At 52.6% G+C, this 19,328-nt stretch overlaps 1 protein-coding gene across 1 annotated transcript in view; it reads left to right on the top strand.

Annotated features, from left to right (window-relative positions):
* Positions 1-19,328, top strand: part of Erich6 (glutamate rich 6) — a 45,847-nt gene that overhangs the window by 21,741 nt on the left and 4,778 nt on the right. Inside the window, exons 7-12 of the mRNA XM_047565209.1 lie at positions 7,369-7,482; positions 9,898-10,055; positions 10,565-10,638; positions 11,252-11,397; positions 15,168-15,253; positions 18,642-18,797. Coding sequence (XP_047421165.1) covers positions 7,369-7,482; positions 9,898-10,055; positions 10,565-10,638; positions 11,252-11,397; positions 15,168-15,253; positions 18,642-18,797 — 734 coding nt within the window. The remainder of the gene's footprint in view (positions 1-7,368; positions 7,483-9,897; positions 10,056-10,564; positions 10,639-11,251; positions 11,398-15,167; positions 15,254-18,641; positions 18,798-19,328) is intronic.

Below are 19,328 nucleotides of genomic sequence, written 5' to 3'. Positions count from 1 at the left end.
GGCTCTCTGGGCTCTCTCTGCTCTCTCTGGGCTCTCTGGGCTCTCTCTGGGCTCTCTGAGCTCTCTCTGGGCTCTCTGGACTCTGCTCTCTCTGGGCTCTCTGCTCTCTCTGGGCTCTCTGGGCTCTCTCTGGGCTCTCTCTGCTCTCTCTGGGCTCTCTGGGCTCTCTCTGGGCTCTCTCTGGGCTCTCTCTGCTCTCTCTGGGCTCTCTCTGGGCTGTCTCTGCTCTCTCTGGGCTCTCTCTGGGCTCTCTCTGCTCTCTCTGGGCTCTCTCTGGGCTCTCTCTGGGCTCTCTCTGCTCTCTCTGGGCTCTCTCTGGGCTCTCTCTGCTCTCTCTGGGCTCTCTCTGGGCTCTCTCTGCTCTCTCTGGGCTCTCTCTGGGCTCTCTCTGCTCTCTCTGGGCTCTCTGGGCTCTCTCTGCTCTCTCTGGACTCTCTGGGCTCTCTCTGGGCTCTCTGGGCTCTCTCTGGGCTCTCTGGGCTCTCTCTGGGCTCTCTCTGGGCTCTCTCTGCTCTCTCTGGGCTCTCTCTGCTCTCTCTGGGCTCTCTGGGCTCTCTGTGCTCTTTCTGGGCTCTTTCTGGGCTCTCTGGGCTCTCTCTGGGCTCTCTCTGTGCTCTCTCTGGCTCTCTCTGGGCTCTCTCTGGCTCTCTCTGGGCTCTCTCTGGGCTCTCTCTGGGCTCTCTGTGCTCTCTCTGGCTCTCTCTGGGCTCTCTCTGGCTCTCTCTGGGCTCTCTCTGGGCTCTCTCTGGGCTCTCTCTGCTCTCTCTGTGCTCTCTCTGGCTCTCTCTGGGCTCTCTCTGGCTCTCTCTGGGCTCTCTCTGGGCTCTCTCTGGGCTCTCTCTGGGCTCTCTCTGGCTCTCTCTGGGCTCTCTCTGGGCTCTCTCTGGGCTCTCTCTGGCTCTCTCTGGGCTCTCTCTGTGCTCTCTCTGGCTCTCTCTGGGCTCTCTGGGCACTCTGGGCTCTCTCTGGGCTCTCTGGGCTCTCTCTGGCTCTCTCTGTGCTCTTTCTGAGCTCTCTCTGGGCTCTCTCTGCTCTCTCTGGGCTCTCTCTGGCTCTCTCTGCTCTCTCTGGGCTCTCTCTGGGCTCTCTCTGCTCTCTCTGGGCTCTCTCTGGCTCTCTCTGGGCTCTCTCTGGCTCTCTCTGGGCTCTCTCTGGGCTCTCTCTGGGCTCTCTGGGCTCTCTCTGGGCTCTCTCTGCTCTCTCTGGGCTCTCTCTGCTCTCTCTGGGCTCTCTGGGCTCTCTGGGCTCTCTCTGGGCTCTCTCTGGGCTCTCTCTGCTCTCTCTGGGCTCTCTCTGGGCTCTCTCTGCTCTCTCTGGGCTCTCTCTGCTCTCTCTGGGCTCTCTCTGGGCTCTCTCTGCTCTCTCTGGGCTCTCTGGGCTCTCTGGGCTCTCTCTGGGCTCTCTCTGGGCTCTCTCTGCTCTCTCTGGGCTCTCTCTGGGCTCTCTCTGCTCTCTCTGGGCTCTCTCTGCTCTCTCTGGGCTCTCTCTGCTCTCTCTGTGCTCTTTCTGGGCTCTCTCTGGGCTCTCTCTGGGCTCTCTCTGCTCTCTCTGGGCTCTCTCTGCTCTCTCTGGGCTCTCTCTGTGCTCTCTCTGTGCTCTCTCTGGCTCTCTCTGGGCTCTCTCTGGCTCTCTCTGGGCTCTCTCTGGGCTCTCTCTGGGCTCTCTCTGGGCTCTCTCTGGGCTCTCTCTGCTCTCTCTGGGCTCTCTCTGCTCTCTCTGGGCTCTCTCTGGGCTCTCTCTGGGCTCTCTCTGCTCTCTCTGGCTCTCTCTGGGCTCTCTCTGCTCTCTCTGGGCTCTCTCTGGGCTCTCTCTGGCTCTCTCTGGGCTCTCTCTGGCTCTCTCTGGGCTCTCTCTGGGCTCTCTCTGGGCTCTCTCTGGCTCTCTCTGCTCTCTCTGGGCTCTCTGAGCTCTCTCTGGGCTCTCTCTGGGCTCTCTGGTCTCTCTCTGGGCTCTCTCTGCTCTCTCTGGGCTCTCTCTGCTCTCTCTGGGCTCTCTGGGCTCTCTCTGGGCTCTCTCTGGGCTCTCTCTGCTCTCTCTGGGCTCTCTCTGCTCTCTCTGGGCTCTCTCTGGGCTCTCTCTGCTCTCTCTCTGCTCTCTCTGGGCTCTCTGGGCTCTCTCTGGGCTCTCTCTGGGCTCTCTCTGCTCTCTCTGGGCTCTCTCTGCTCTCTCTGGGCTCTCTCTGGGCTCTCTCTGGGCTCTCTGGTCTCTCTCTGGTCTCTCTCTGGACTCTCTCTGCTCTCTCTGGGCTCTCTGGTCTCTCTCTGGACTCTCTCTGCTCTCTCTGGGCTCTCTGGTCTCTCTCTGGACTCTCTCTGCTCTCTCTGGGCTCTCTCTGGGCTCTCTCTGGGCTCTCTGGACTCTCTCTGCTCTCTCTGGGCTCTCTCTGGGCTCTCTCTGGGCTCTCTGAGCTCTCTCTGGGCTCTCTGGACTCTGCTCTCTCTGGGCTCTCTCTGGGCTCTCTGGGCTCTCTCTGCTCTCTCTGGGCTCTCTGGGCTCTCTCTGGGCTCTCTCTGGCTCTCCCTGGGCTCTCTCTGGGCTCTCTCTCTGCTCTCTCTGGCTCTCTCTGGGCTCTCTCTGGCTCTCTCTGGGCTCTCTCTGGCTCTCTCTGGGCTCTCTCTGGCTCTCTCTGGGCTCTCTCTGGGCTCTCTCTCTGCTCTCTCTGGCTCTCTCTGGGCTCTCTCTGGCTCTCTCTGGGCTCTCTCTGGCTCTCTCTGGCTCTCTCTGGGCTCTCTCTCTGCTCTCTCTGGCTCTCTCTGGGCTCTCTCTGGCTCTCTCTGGGCTCTCTCTGGCTCTCTCTGGGCTCTCTCTGGCTCTCTCTGGGCTCTCTCTGGCTCTCTCTGGGCTCTCTCTGGGCTCTCTCTGGGCTCTCTCTGCTCTCTCTGTGCTCTCTCTCGCTCTCTCTGGGCTCTCTCTCTGCTCTCTCTGCCTCTCTCTGGGCTCTCTCTGGCTCTCTCTGGGCTCTCTCTGGGCTCTCTCTGGGCTCTCTCTGGGCTCTCTCTGGGCTCTCTCTGGCTCTCTCTGGGCTCTCTCTCTGCTCTCTCTGGGCTCTCTCTGGGCTCTCTCTGGCTCTCTCTGGGCTCTCTCTCTGCTCTCTCTGGCTCTCTCTGGGCTCTCTCTGGCTCTCTCTGGGCTCTCTCTGGCTCTCTCTGGGCTCTCTCTGGCTCTCTCTGGGCTCTCTCTGGCTCTCTCTGGGCTCTCTCTCTGCTCTCTCTGGCTCTCTCTGGGCTCTCTCTGGCTCTCTCTGGGCTCTCTCTGGCTCTCTCTGGGCTCTCTCTGGCTCTCTCTGGGCTCTCTCTCTGCTCTCTCTGGCTCTCTCTGGGCTCTCTCTGGCTCTCTCTGGGCTCTCTCTGGCTCTCTCTGGGCTCTCTCTGGCTCTCTCTGGGCTCTCTCTGGCTCTCTCTGGGCTCTCTCTGGGCTCTCTCTGGCTCTCTCTGGCTCTCTCTGGCTCTCTCTGGCTCTCTCTGGGCTCTCTCTGGCTCTCTCTGGGCTCTCTCTGGGCTCTCTCTGGGCTCTCTCTGGGCTCTCTCTGGGCTCTCTCTGGGCTCTCTCTGGCTCTCTCTGGGCTCTCTCTGGCTCTCTCTGGCTCTCTCTGGGCTCTCTCTGGCTCTCTCTGGCTCTCTCTGGGCTCTCTCTGCTCTCTGGCTCTCTCTGGCTCTCTCTGGGCTCTCTCTGGCTCTCTCTGGGCTCTCTCTGGCTCTCTCTGGGCTCTCTCTGGCTCTCTCTGGGCTCTCTCTGGCTCTCTCTGGGCTCTCTCTGGCTCTCTCTGGGCTCTCTCTGGCTCTCTCTGGCTCTCTCTCGGCTCTCTCTGGGCTCTCTCTGCTCTCTCTGGCTCTCTCTGGGCTCTCTCTGGCTCTCTCTGGGCTCTCTCTGGGCTCTCTCTGGGCTCTCTCTGGCTCTCTCTGGGCTCTCTCTGGGCTCTCTCTGGCTCTCTCTGGCTCTCTCTGGCTCTCTCTGGGCTCTCTCTGGCTCTCTCTGGCTCTCTCTGGCTCTCTCTGGCTCTCTCTGGGCTCTCTCTGGCTCTCTCTGGGCTCTCTCTGGCTCTCTCTGGCTCTCTCTGGGCTCTCTCTGGCTCTCTCTGGGCTCTCTCTGGCTCTCTCTGGCTCTCTCTGGCTCTCTCTGGCTCTCTCTGGGCTCTCTCTGGCTCTCTCTGGGCTCTCTCTGGCTCTCTCTGGCTCTCTCTGGGCTCTCTCTGGCTCTCTCTGGGCTCTCTCTGGCTCTCTCTGGGCTCTCTCTGGCTCTCTCTGGGCTCTCTCTCTGCTCTCTCTGGCTCTCTCTGGGCTCTCTCTGGCTCTCTCTGGGCTCTCTCTGGCTCTCTCTGGGCTCTCTCTGGCTCTCTCTGGGCTCTCTCTGGCTCTCTCTGGGCTCTCTCTGGGCTCTCTCTGGCTCTCTCTGGGCTCTCTCTGGCTCTCTCTGGGCTCTCTCTGGCTCTCTCTGGGCTCTCTCTGGCTCTCTCTGGGCTCTCTCTGGGCTCTCTCTGGGCTCTCTCTGGCTCTCTCTGGGCTCTCTCTGGGCTCTCTCTGGCTCTCTCTGGGCTCTCTCTGGCTCTCTCTGGGCTCTCTCTGGGCTCTCTCTGGGCTCTCTCTGGGCTCTCTCTGGCTCTCTCTGGGCTCTCTCTGGGCTCTCTCTGGCTCTCTCTGGCTCTCTCTGGGCTCTCTCTGGCTCTCTCTGGGCTCTCTCTGGCTCTCTCTGGGCTCTCTGGGCTCTCTCTGGGCTCTCTCTGGCTCTCTCTGGGCTCTCTCTGGGCTCTCTCTGGGCTCTCTCTGGGCTCTCTCTGGCTCTCTCTGGGCTCTCTCTGGGCTCTCTCTGGGCTCTCTCTGGCTCTCTCTGGGCTCTCTCTGGGCTCTCTCTGGCTCTCTCTGGGCTCTCTCTGGCTCTCTCTGGGCTCTCTCTGGCTCTCTCTGGGCTCTCTCTGGGCTCTCTCTGGCTCTCTCTGGGCTCTCTCTGGCTCTCTCTGGGCTCTCTCTGGCTCTCTCTGGGCTCTCTCTGCTCTCTCTGGGCTCTCTCTGGGCTCTCTCTGGCTCTCTCTGGGCTCTCTCTGGGCTCTCTCTGGCTCTCTCTGGGCTCTCTCTGGCTCTCTCTGGGCTCTCTCTGGCTCTCTCTGGGCTCTCTGGGCTCTCTCTGGGCTCTCTCTGGGCTCTCTCTGCTCTCTCTGGGCTCTCTCTGCTCTCTCTGGGCTCTCTGGGCTCTCTGTGCTCTTTCTGGGCTCTCTCTGGGCTCTCTCTGCTCTCTCTGGGCTCTCTCTGGCTCTCTCTGGGCTCTCTCTGCTCTCTCTGGGCTCTCTCTGGCTCTCTCTGTGCTCTCTCTGGCTCTCTCTGGGCTCTCTCTGGCTCTCTCTGGGCTCTCTCTGGGCTCTCTCTGCTCTCTCTGTGCTCTCTCTGGCTCTCTCTGGGCTCTCTCTGGCTCTCTCTGGGCTCCCTCTGGGCTCTCTCTGGGCTCTCTCTGCTCTCTCTGTGCTCTCTCTGGCTCTCTCTGGGCTCTCTCTGGCTCTCTCTGGGCTCTCTCTGGGCTCTCTCTGGGCTCTCTGGGCTCTCTCTGGGCTCTCTCTGCTCTCTCTGGGCTCTCTCTGCTCTCTCTGGGCTCTCTGGGCTCTCTGTGCTCTCTCTGGGCTCTCTCTGGGCTCTCTCTGCTGTCTCTGGGCTCTCTCTGCTCTCTCTGGGCTCTCTCTGCTCTCTCTGCGCTCTCTGGGCTCTCTCTGTGCTCTCTGGGCTCTCTCTGGGCTCTCCCTGGGCTCTCTCTGGGCTCTCTCTGTGCTCTCTGGGCTCTCTCTGGGCTCTCCCTGGGCTCTCTCTGGGCTCTCTGCGGGCCTGTGCGAGTCGCTCCAGCAACCTCGTCTTGATCACCTCTGGGAGGGCAGGTGAGTTCCCAGGGACCAGGGGTTGGGACTTCAGACCTTTGGGAGGCCAAGAGTTCACCCAGAGCAGTGGCCGTGATGCCCAGAAACAGCAGCAAACACTTGTCTGTTTGATTGCGTGAAGTGGCTGGTTCATGCCTGAGCCTGACCAGCGAGCCCAGGTCACACCAGCAATCCCACCAGGACAGTGGTCCCCAGGTCACACCGGCGATCCCACCAGGACAGTGGTCCCTCCCCCGAAGCAGTGCAGGAGGGAGGTGGGAGGAGGGGCTTCCCGGCCGGCTGGAGCGGCTCCTGGTCTGAATCCCCTGAGCACGTCCTCGGGGTCACGGAGGTGCAGGTGTGCGGGTGCCTAGGAGGCCCCTGCTCCCCATGCCGTCCTGGGGCTGAAACCCCCACCTTTTCCCCTGGAGCCTTTCTTGTATCCGGAGAAGTCGTGTGAGCTGGGGTCACGCTCTTCCTCCGGTGCCCCTCCAGGGGCCCAAAAGTGAGGACGGCATGGCCTCTCCTCCAGGGGCACCTGGACAGGCTGGCCCCTTGGCTCCTTGCCTGCTCCTCGGGCAGACCTTGACCCAAACCTACCTGAGGGCAGCCTCCTCTCCAGCCACCGCGGCCCCAGGTGCCACCCAGTGCCCATCCTGTTCCCCATACCGGGCAGGGGGAAGGATGGGGGGCCGAGACATCCACCGCCAAGCCCTTCTGTGGGCAGGCGGTGGGCGCCTGGCCTGGCTCCCTCTGCCCTGCTGGGTGGTGGGCTGCCCCCGAGTCTTCGCAGCCTCTCTCGCAGGCCTGACCTCTGACGCTGCCTTTGGCAGGTGGGGTGCGGGCTGTGCTGTGGCTGGAGACGCGGGGCTTCCCGGGGCCGGTGGAGCCCTGTCCCTGCAGCGCCAGCCTGCGCGTTCTTGCCATCTCGGAGGGCGGCTTTCAGGGCCCACGTAGGTGCCTGCCCGAGAGCCTCCGCGGCCCGTGGAGCCCCCAGAGCCCCACCGTCCCTCCTGAGTGCTGCCTCTGCTGTCCGCTCCCTCGCTCCGACCAGTGGCCCAGCAGTGAAGTCCACGTTGTCGGGATACCTGACACATTCCCACAGAGCCGAGTGCGTGGGCCGTGCCTGCAGGGTGCACTCGCACCTGCGCTCTCCCAGCCCTGCGAGGGCCTCGGGGCCACGGTCATTCCTGGAAACCTTCTCTTACTCTGGGGAGGCGCACCAAGGACCTGTGCAACTCCTGAGGTGCCAGCTCTGCTGGGGTCAACCGCACAGTGACCCTCAAGATGCGCCCGGCTCCCATCCTTGCCGGCCCCTAAGTAGGAGCCATGTCACACTTTGGAACACTCTCGCTGGCTCTGTGCTTGCCTGTGGCACCTCAGCCCCTGGGAAGTGCCCCCGCGAGTCTCTCTGGGAGCCCGGGTGGGCTGCGTTCTGGGGATAGTGCACAAGCACACAGTGCTCCTGCGGCTGCTGCCCGCTGGGCCTGCCCAGGGCGCTCCTGCACTCTGAGCCCGGGCCCCTCTCTCTGCAGGAGGAAGAGGAGGATCTCTCGCCCAAGTGTGAATTTTGTGGAAGTGACCTCCACTCGTTTTATTCGCGCGTGGACATTTGCTCTGACCACGTCTCCTTGGGCCCAGAAGGACAGGTGAGTTCTAGGAGGGCCAGGCCGGGGAGACGGCGTCACGTTCCTAGTCCTCCCCTCTGTCCTCTGCGTCGTCCCCGTGCAGGGGCCTTAGCTGTTGGGGAGCCAGATCTCAGCACGATGGCACGCCCTTGCCCTTCACCAGGGAGACCGTTGGCTGACCTGGGAGTTAGACCCCATCCACTGCGGTGGCCAGTGGTGCAGCCTGTTAGAAACCAGTCTGGCGGTTCCTTGAGGACCTGAGTGTACAGTCACCACAGGAGCCGGCAAATCCTCTCCTACGTTCACGCCTAAGAAAACGGACAGCTGGTGTCCACACTGAAACCTGTGCACCAGCGTCCAGAGCACAATCCTAGGCAAGTGCTCTGCACCGAGCCACATCCAAGCCTCCTGGTTTTTTATTTTAAGACAAGTCCTGCTAAGTTGTGGAGGCTGGCCTGGAACTTGAGATTCTCCTGACTCAGCCTCCTGAGTAGCTGCGATTACACTGCACCTAGTGGGCATGATTTTTTTTCGAGATGTTGCATGTTATTTTATTTTCTCACATTTATACATTTTTAATTTTTTTTATTTTTACAGACTGAATTTTTTTTTTTTTTTTTGTGGTGCTGGGGATTGAACCCAGGGCCTTATGCTTACAAGGCAAGCACTCTACCAACTGAGCTATCTCCCCAGCCCTACAGACTGAATTTTGATTCATTGTACACAAGTGGGGTACAACTTTTCATTTCTGTGGTTGTGCATGATGTAGATTCACACTCTTCATGTGATCATACGTGTACATAGGGTAATGATGTCTGTCTCAGTCCACCATCTTTCCTTCCCCTACCCTCTCCCTCCCCATTTCCCTCTACACAATCCAAAGTTCCTCCATTCTTACTGCCTGCCCTCCCCACTCCCCTCCCCCCTGCCCTTATGTGTCATCATCCACTGGCCACAGAAAACATTTGGCCCTTTGTTTTTTGGGCTTGGCTTATTTCACTTAGCATATTCCCCAACTTCATCCATTTACCTGCAAATGCCATAATGTTATTCTTTATGGCTGAATAATATTCCATTGTGTATATATAGCACAGGTTCTTTATCTGTTCCTCTATTGAAGGGCATCTAGGTTGGTTCCACAATCTGGCTATTGTGAATTGAACAGCTATAAACATTGATGTGGCTGTATCTCTGTAGTATGCTGATTTTAAGTCCTTTGGGTATAAACCAAGAAGTGGGAGAGCTGGATCAAAAGGGGGTTCCATTCCAAGCTTTCTGAGGAATCTCCATATTGCTTTCCAGAGTGGCTGCACCAATTTGCAACCCCACCAGCAATGTATAAGTGTGCCTTTTCCCCCGCATTCTCACCAACACTTATTATTGCTTGTATTTTTGATAATAGCCATTCTAATTGGAATTAGATGAACTCTTAGGGTAGTTTTGATTTGCATTTCTCTAATTACTAGAGATGATGAGCACTTTTTCATGTATTTGTTGATCACCTGTATAGCTTCTTCTGTGAAGTGTCTGCCCAGTTCCTTAGGCCATTTATTGATTGGGTTCTTTGCATTTTTGGTATAAAGGTTTTTAAGTTCTTTATAAATTTTGGAGATTAGTGCTCTGTCTGAAGTGTGTGTGGAAAAAGATTTTCTCCCACTCTGTAGTCTCTCTTTTTACATTATTGATGGTTCCCTTTGCTGATCATCATACTAGACAAAGGTGCCAGAAACATACAATGGAGAAAAACAGCCTCTTCAACAAATGGTGCTGGGAAAACTGGAAATCCATATGCAGTAAAATGAAATCAAACCCCTATCTCTCACCCTGCACAAAACTCAACTCAAAATGGATCAAGGATCTAGGAATTAGACCTGAGACCCTGCACCACATAGAAGAAAAAGTAGGCCCAATCTCCATCACATTGGCTTAGGGCCAGACTTCCTTAACAAGACTCCCATAGTGCAAGAAATCAAAGCAAGAATCAATAAATGGGATGGATTCAAACTAAAAAGCTGTTTCTCAGCAAAGGCATGATTCTTAATAGTCAAAAACAAGAAGCAACCCAACTGTCTGTCAGCTGATGAAAGAATAAACAAAGTGTGGCTTATCCATCCAATGGAATGTTATTTGGGCAGAAAAAGGAATAAGGGGCCCTGAAACGTCTTGGCGATGGCGGGGCACCACGGGCTGACGCTCCCACACACGGGCAGCGACAACCAGGGAGGCGGCAGAGAGCAGAGGCCTCCAGGGTTGGGCAGGGCAGGTGACTGCTGCCGGTGGGTTTCAGGGCAGGCGAGCTGTGCGGCCAGTGGGCGAGCAGCCCCTACTGGCCATGCGTGCTGGGTCTTTGGTAGAAAAGGAGGGTGCCCGGCGGCCAGCGAGCCCGGCTCCGCCCTCCAGGGCTGGGGAGAGGAACACGCCCTCCCTGCCTTCCAGACCCCCTGTTGTCTCCATTTCCAAAATCTCATCGACTACATCTACGAGGAGAGTCAGGAGGTCAAGGGCTCCGCGTCCGAGCTGATCAGGATCGAGCCGCACGCAGCCCACGGCCCCGAGGCCGAGCGCCTCAAGGCCAAGGAGAAGGCGCAGCGCAGGTAAGGCGGCCGGGTGCTGGGGCTCAGGTGGACGCCGCGCTGGCCTGGCCTTCCCGACGCGGGGCTTCCAAGATGCGCTTCCCGCGCCGAAGTCGGACTCGGCCAGAGGAGACCTGCCATGGTCCTTCCTGGCGGGTGGCGCGGGAGGCCAGTGAGCTGGCTGACGTGACGTCGGACTGGACGGGCCCGCTGGGAGGGCAGTGCAAGCTGCTGTCTGGAGAAGCCGCCGGCGGGCGGGCGAGGGAGGACATCCGGGAGGGAGGACGGCCGGCAGGAGGACGGCCGGGAGGGAGGGAGGATGACCGGGAGGGAGGGAGGACGGCTGGGAGGGAGGGAGGACGGCCAGGAGGGAGGACGGCTGGGAGGGAGGGAGGGAGAGAGGACGGCCGGCAGGGAGGGAGGACGGCCGGGAGGGAGGGAGGACGACCGGGAGGGAGGGAGGACGGCGGGGAGGGCGGTGCTGCCCAGCAGCCGCCACGTCCGCGCACACGCGGCGCGCTCTCTCCTAGGAAGCAGGAGCGGATGGCGGCCAGGCACTTGGCGATAATGGCCAGAACCGAGCAGACGAATATCTTCGAAGAAGGTGAGTCGGCGGCGCGTCCGGGCCTGCTGGGCGCCGCGGGAGGCTGGGTCCAGGAGGACAGCGAGGACGCTGGCTCCGAGGGTGCGGGGTGCAGAGAGCCTGCGTCTGGCCCCGACTCGGGGGACCCGGTCTGCGTCTCGCTGTCAGTGGCCGGAAGCTCGGTGACCCCTGTGGGCGCTGCCCTCGGCCCGGACCCCTGACCCCTCCAGGCCCCGGCTGGGGTGGCTTCCTCACCTCCCTGGGCATCGAGCCTCCTGTCACTCAGAACCATTGACAGGCACCAGGGAAGATGCCTCTTCTTTATGCTTCTGTAATTGAATAATTCTGCATGAAGTTTCTTGATCCCCAACTCTTTCTTACTGAAATAAGGACCAGAAAATTCCACTTCATGTTTTTCTTTTTTTAACAAAGAAATACTTTTCTTTTTTTTTTTTTTTTAACTAAAATGCTCCCTGACTGACTTAATTAATGAAGGCCCTCATTTTCCTTCTTTAAAGAAAAAAAGTCTAATAAATCAATGTTACTTGTAATGGGATTGGAATTTTATTTTAGAAGAATGGTTTTAGAAAATTTAAAATATGTAATTACTTTCATGTGTTTCTTCTCCCCTTAGATTCAAAGCGCTTAAAAACAATTTCTTATCAACTTTCTGTGGATGTTCCAAAACCAAAGCAGACTGAAGAGCCACTGTTTGATTTTTATCTAACACACAGCAATATATCCATTCTTTGTTGTGATTCTAGGAAAGCATGTGGAAAGGTAATTATCTTGTATTTTTTTTTCTATTTAAAAAATTAGTTTTACCTAAAATTATAAAAGCACTTTTGAAGCTTGGCTGCATGACACATTTAACTGTTGGTTTGGCATTTCAACTTCCGCTAGACTTTAAAACAATGTCTCCAAATTTTTTAGATAAAGCTTTTTTATCTTAAAATGTGAGGGTTGTACATTAAAGAAAATTAGAACCCTTGGAAAATTAAAAAGAGAGGGAGAAAATCGCCAGGCCTGCAGACCACTCCTCCAAATGGTGATCAGTATTCCAATATTTCTGAGGCTTGTGCTGCACCACGTGCACCAACCAGATAGCCTCAAGTACGATTAAGGGCAGCCTCCCCCAGGCCTGAGGCGACCCGGCCACTGCAGGGCAGGGCAGAGCTTCTTACTCCAGCCAGACTTTTCTTTCCTTTCATAGGTTTTTGTTAACATGATTGTAATTGTATCATATACTCAGTCTTCATCTCTTTAACCTTAATTGTAAGAACATTTTTCCATTATGTAGGTGACACAAACATCATTTGCAAAGCTAAGTGATTCTTCTTTTTTTGGTACCAGAGATTGAACCCATTGGCTATTAACCACTGAACCACATCCCCAGCCATTGTGTCTTATTTTGAGATGTTTCTTATTTTGTTTTTATGTTTTATTTATTCTTGCTAAGTTGCTTAGGACCTTGCTGAGTTGCTGAGGCTGGCTTTGAACTTGCAGTCCTCCTGCCTTGGCCTCCTGAGCCACTGGGACTCTGTGATTTTTCATACAGCAATTTAACCATCCTGTTATTAGACATAGATGTTATTAACCTTTTATTTGCTATTATAAGTAACATCACTTTGAATAGCTTTGTGTGTATTTGTATATCAGTAGAGTTCCTCAGAATAAATTCTCAGAGATTAAATTACTGAGAGCAAGTTTGTTTCTCTTGAATGATGTGGAACTCCAGGGGTGTCAATAAGCTCAGGAAAGCACATCCGAATCCTGCCTGGAGGCAGGTGATTCCTTCAACCTTCACATTCCTCCCACAGGATATTTTTCAAGTTCAGTTACCAGTATACAGTGAAAAGTAACCAAGAACAAAAGAAACTTCACAGCAAAACTCAAAATCCAAGAGGAACAGCATTCAATAAGAGAACCACAAAGATTTAGAAATCAAGCAACTTCCTGTGTTCATGACAATGAAAGATCAGATGAAAGACGCGGAGGGAGGAGAAAACTGTGCAGTGACACAGAAGAAATCAGTGAAAAAAAAAAAGACCGAAATGGAGGCTTATGAGTTAAAAAAACAGGTAGACCCAACTAAAAAAGAACTAATGGATAAAACAGAGGTAAAAAGAAAAAAATCAAAATTCACCATAAGGACAAAAAAGAGTGTATGATGCAAAAAGTAAAATGAAAGGTTCAAATTATATTTATCAAGATGCCTTAGAGAGTAGGAAAATGATAATTATGCAGAGGTAATATTTAAAGAAATGATGGATGGTAATTTTTCAGAACTGATACAAAAAGAGACCAATCCACAGATTTAAGGAGCCCAGTGAATCCCAAGCAGCATAAAAAAACAAAATCAAACAAATAAAAACCCAGACACATTACTGTAAAGAAAATCTTAAAATCAGTAGAGGAAAAAACTAAGTTGCATTCACAGTTAAGGGAGAAGAGACTGGCAGGTGACCTCCCAGGAGCAGCAATGGCAGTGAGAGGACAGTGGAGCGAGGCCAGCGTGTGCGAGAAAACAGCGGCCAGCCTGGAATTTCATATCCAGCTAAGGTGGTTCCCAATAGACCAGAAGGACGTTTTCTGGCAGAAACAGACCCAGCAGCCCCTCATGGAGGCTCTCTGGAGGCTGTGCTGTGGGTTAGATGGTCTGAGACTGCAGAGAAATGAGGGCAAAGGGGACGTGGCAGACAAGGAGGCTGCAGGCTGCTGGTGAGGCCGCACCGGTGGCGCGGGGTCTCTCGCAGGCCTGAGGAACAGAAGGCCAGACGTGGAGTGACCTGGAAGAAGGTCAGTGCCATCAGAGGCGACCCTCAGTGTTCGTGGGGACACGCCCCAGGCCCCGCAGAGAGCAAACTCTGGATGCTGAAGTCCTTCGCCACATGGTGCAGGTTGAACATCCCGTATCGGAAATGTTTGGGGCCAGAAACGTTTCAGGTTTGGTTTTTTTTTTTTTTTAATTTTGGAATATTTTCATATATATAATGAGATACCGTGGGCGTCGGGCCCACATCTAAACATGAAATTCATGTGTTTTTATATAGACTTCCTCCACAATAGCTAAAGGTGATTTTCTGTGATATTCTCAGTGAGCCTGCATTTTGACTGTGACCCACCACCTGAAGTCAGGCATGGGCATGGGATTTTCCTCTGGTGGCATAACGTTGGTGCTCAGAAAGCTTCAAACTTTGGAGCATTTCAGATTTCAAATTTCAGATTGGAGGTGCTCAGTCACAGTTGCCTGGAACACACATCCTCCTGTGAACGCTGACTCTCTAGGTTGCTTCTGATGCCTAATGCAATGTAAAAGCTGCGTAGACGGGTTCTTACTACATCAGTCAGCAGGAACAACAAGGGACAAGGTCGGCATGTGTCCAGTACGGACACATTTTTCCCCAAATACTTTGATTCTGTACTTGGGTGACTTCCAGGATGCAGAGACTGGCTGGGTCATGTCCTGAATCCTCGGTTCAGAAGTGACGCTACAGAACATTTGAACGACCCGTCTAACAAGTCTGCCCTCCTGGTCCGGGTCTTCCCTCAGTGACGCAATGCAATCTCAGACGAATTCTAATACGGTGGCGGGTTAGTGTACATTGGGGAGGGCAGTCTTGGTGACTTGATTGTAAGACTGTGTTAATGTGAAAGGCTGGAGCTGCCAGGACCCCCTTCAGGACCACGGGAGGAGAGCGCTCTCTACCCTATGCCAAGACCCACCACCGGAGAGCAGCTCGCAGAGCGCACTGTTGCTCAGTGAGGTGCAGGAAGGATCGTCTTTCCTTCTGCAGGTCTGGGGCCACCTCGGATCCCTGGGTTTTACTCATGGATCAGAACTACGACCTCACCCACGTGTAAAAGCCAATTTCAGGAGGATTCCAGACCCACACTGAAGTGCAAGCTACAGGAGTTTTTAAACACTGGAGAAGCGCTCCATGACCCAAAAGCAGGCTCCAGAGGATCCGACACTCTGGAACTGAAGACAAGCCCAGATCGGAGGGGCATCCGAATTGCATATGAGAACGAACTTCTTATGTCCTGAGCGTCAAAATCAACATGAAAAAGGTCAATCTTACAGAAAAATGGGCTCAAAAAACAAAACCTTGAACCCTTCTGAAAGGAGAAAACACAGGTGACCAATTAGCATATGAAAAGGTGCTCAGCCTCATTCTCCACTAAGAAATGGAACCTGAAACCACAGTTAGGGGCCAGCACATAAAATCATACTGGCAAAAGTGAAGCCTGAGCCTCGGGAGATCACCCTGGCACTCTCCAGGACCCGGGTCCGTCAGTCTCACCTCTGGATACCAGAAGACATGCCCAGCGCAGGGCACAGGGGCACCGCTCAGGAGGCTGAGGCAGGAGGATCACAAGCTCAAAGTCAGCCTCAGCAACTCAGGGAGTAATTTAGAGAGACCCTGTCTCAAAATAAATGAATGAATAATAATAATAATAAGGGCTGGGACGCCTCCGCACCTGCCCTAGCTGAGGCCGTTTCTACCTGAGCCACTGACCACGGGCCTCCCTTCTCTCCTGGGGTGCAGGTGGTGAGTGACGAGCTCCTGGAGAAGCACTACAAACATGGGGGCAAATTCCTGACTTCGTTTCCAGACGGGAGCACACAGATATTGTATCCTTTCCTTCCACAAGCCATTGCTATTTCATTCATTCATTCATTCATTCATTCATTCATTCATTCATTCATTTTCATTAACTTTGACAGTGATTTTTTAAAGGATTCTTTGAATTCTTTTCATACATGTATATAAGGTAATAATGTCTGTTTCACAATCTAACATCCTTCCCCTCCCCATCCACCCCATCCCTCCCTTCATTCCCCTCTGTACAAGCCAAAATTCCAATAGGTGTTGGCGAGGATGTGGTGAAAAAGGAACACTCATACATTGCTGGTGGGGTTGCAAATTAGTGCAACCACTCTGGAAAGCAGTGTGGAGATTCCTCAGAAAGCTTGGAATGGAAACACCATTTGACCCAGCTATCCCACTCCTTGGCCTATACCCAAAGGACTTAAAATCAGCATACTACAGAGATACAGCCACATCAATGTTCATTGCTGCTCAATTCACCATAGCCAGATTGTGGAACCAACCTAGATGCCCTTCAGTTGATGAATGGATAAAGAAACTGTGGCATATTTATACAATGGAATATTACTCCGCAATGAAGAATGATAAAATTATGGCATTTGTAGGCAAATGGTCGAAATTGGAGAATATCATGCTAAGTGAGATAAGCCAATCTCAAAAAACTAAAGGACAAATGATCTCGCTGATAAGCGGATGAGGACATATAATGGGGGGTGGGAGGGGCTAGCATTAGGTTTAGGGTTAGGTTTAGAGTTAGGCTAAGGAGAGCAGTAAGAATGAAGGAAAGAAGGACTGTGTAGAGGGAAAAGAGGGGTGGGAGGGGTGGGAGGGGTGGGAGGGGTGGGGGGGAGGGGAAAAATATAATAAACATCATTACCCTAAAAAAAAAAAAAAAAAAAGAGCAAAGTCAAGATTTAAAAAAAAAAAAAAAAAAGCCAAAATTCCTTCATTCTTCCCTGCCCACCCCCCACTATGGATCAGCATCCGCTTATCAGAGAACACATTCAGCTTTTGGGTTTTTGAGATTGGCTTACATCACTTAGCATGGTATTCTCCAGTTCCATTCATTTCATTCTTCTTTAAGGCTGAGTAATATTCCATTGTGTGTATGTACCACAGTTTCTTTATCCATTCATCTGTTGAAGGGTATCTAGATTGGTTCCATTGTTTCACTATTGTGAATTGAGCTTCTATAAACATTGGCGTGGCTGTGTCACTGTAGTATGCTGATTTTAAGTCCTTTGGGTTTAAACCAAAGAGTGGGATAGCTGGGTCAAATGGTGGTTCTGTTCCAGGTTTTCTGAGGAATCTCCACACTGCTTTCCAGAGTAGCTGCACCATCTGCAGTCCCACCAGCAAAGTATGAGTGAAAATTTTCCCCACATCCTCACTAACACTTATTATTGCTTGTATTCTTGATAACTGCCATTCTAATTAGAGTGAGATGAAATCTTAGAGCATCAACAAGTGATTTCTATTTCATTTTCAAAAAAAGAAAGATAAACACTGAAAAGTATAGAGAAAAAATATTACCCCCCATATCCACAACGCAGAAAAAACTGGCGACATTAGAGACAACTTTCTATACTTTTATTCTGCTTATACACATGTATATAGTTCTTTAAAATAAGTCATTCAACTACTGTATTCCATAACTGGCACCTTTACTTGGTGAAACTGCCATAAATAACGTCATGAATATATACTATGCAAGAAAGGTCGAGGCCCGAGGCCCCTTCCAGGACCAGGCAGCACTTCACTGTGCGTGCCCACTGTGTGTGCCCACCGTGTGTCAGTGTGCCCACCTTGGTGTCCTGCGCCACGGCGACGGGTCAGCTGTGGCACACACCTGCCACTCACCCCTTTGAATTTACTCCTCGGGGTAAATGAACTGGCCTCCAAATCTCAGCCTCCTACTTAGAGCCTGGACGGGTCCTGCTGCCCAGAACACGTGTGTGGTGACACACCTGTGAGTTCGTGTTTTGTTTTGTTTGGTTTGGTGCTGGGGATGGAACCCAGGCCTCGTGCTTGCAAGGCGAGCCCTCTACCGGCTGAGCTGTCTCCCAGCCCTCATGTTATTTTTAACGTCCAGATCCAGTGTCCGTTCCAGGGAACACCAAGCTGTTGATCACTTGGCCTGCCAGCCTGATGGCCCGGCCTCTGGTTATTTTTTGACATAAAAGCTGCTTGTTATCTCTAGGAAGGTTTTCTTTTTAATGAGGACTTTTTCATGAATAAGGAGTCTCCCTTTATAAAAGATAATCATTTTTAGTCATAGTTTCCCAAATGTTTAGCCAAATCCCAATGATAAACCAGAAAAATTACTTTCATAGCATGAAAATGATTCCATCATAATGAAGTCTTAGTCCCGTAGGTCCTGTGAGAGTAGGTTTTGTTTAATTATACCATTACATTTTAAACAACTTACCCGATACTTATTATTGTCATTTAATGCCCTGACTTTAATTCTTCTCAACTCTCTTGAGGACTGTGACTGATTTCCAGAATGATTCAGCATCAATCTTGTGTTCTCTTCATCTCTGGACTTCTGATTGACCTGGATGTGGACCCAGCATTCACACTTAGTGAACTGTCCTCAGCATGTCTCACCCTTTGATGCCACTGTAGATGGAATGGTTTATTCCACTTTCAGAATGTTCACTGCTCATGTACAGAAATGCAGCTATTTTCCTGTATTGATCTGGCAGCCTATGATTCCACTGAACTCCTTTATTACTGCTGATACTTTTAGGGTTTTCTATATACAAGGTTATGTCATCTGCAAACACAGTTTACTTCCCTTTCTAATCTGGATGCCTTTCATTTCTTTTCCCTTCCAAACTTTCCATGACCAGACCCTCTGGTGCAACACTGAGTGGAGAAGCGTGAGCAGAGTCCGTGTTAACTCTGGTCTTAGGGAGAGCATGCAGCACTCACGATTAAGCACGACTTCAGCTGGAGTGTTTCTGTAGATGCCTTTATCAGGTGGAAGATGTTCCCTACTATTTGAAGACGGTTGAGTCTTGTTATCATGAAAATGTGTTGCAGTTCGTTGACTCTATTTTCCTGTGCCTAGTGAGATGCTTGTGTGTATTTTGCTCTTTTTCTATTAATGTATATTACATTAATTGATTATTCAGATGTTAAACCAACCTTGCATTCCTGGATTAAGCGCCATTTCACCATGGTGCATAAATTTACATATATATTCTGTTGGCTAGGGATTTGTTGAGGAATTCTACACCGCGTAACTATTTTGATCCACATAAAAGGCATAAAATCCTTTGGTACTAACAGTAACTCCCATGTCAGAATGCTTTATCATTTTAAACAGCTCTTTCATAAACTGAACTTATTCCCAGAGTGGCCACAGACCATCAGAACAACTCACATGACCTTATCTGAGCTCAGCTATCCATCTGGAAATCTAGCCATCATCCAAGTGCCTAACAAGACCAATGGTTCCACTTGTATCATCCAAGAAGACGTACCCACGAACCCTGCCATCCTGGCGCTGCTGGATTCCTCGGGCAGAAGCTCCTGCTACCACCCCAATGGAAACGTCTGGTAGGCTTCTGGGTTCCTTCTGTCATCATTTTGGATCTGCAGTTGTTTGGTTGATTCTGTGACTTTTTACAGTGATCTCAGTTAGTGGTCTTTTGATGACAGTGTTCAGCACAGACCTTTTTTTGGTTTATGCTCTTCCATATGCTTCTTAGGAAAATCCCACCAACTATCAGAAACCGAGCTCGTCCTATTCTTTCTACCAAGACATGAACACAGGAACGACACGGTGTGGTCACCCTAGAGACTGGGGAGGGAACCTGGGCATCCTGGGCGCCCGTGCCTGAGGGTGGCGTGCTGCCCATCTGTGGAAGCGGCTGGTCAGCGGACAGTCGCTGCGGGCACTGCCGCTGCTCACCGGGTGCTTCTTACAGCACAGCCACCCAGAGGGACATGCGGGCGGTTCCCTGAAGGGCCAGGACCCTGACCCTGACACCAGAGTGCTTCGTTTAGCTGACACAGTGAAATCTGGGCTCTAACTTCAGATACAACTGAAACAGCCTGAGCTTTTCAGAGAGAACTATTCTCCTGAAA

Source organism: Sciurus carolinensis, chromosome 9 (assembly GCF_902686445.1).
Source record: "Sciurus carolinensis chromosome 9, mSciCar1.2, whole genome shotgun sequence".
Lineage (NCBI taxonomy): Eukaryota > Metazoa > Chordata > Mammalia > Rodentia > Sciuridae > Sciurus > Sciurus carolinensis.
The sequence above is the reverse complement of the archived record's forward strand: the minus strand, read 5'-3'. Positions and strand labels throughout refer to the sequence as shown.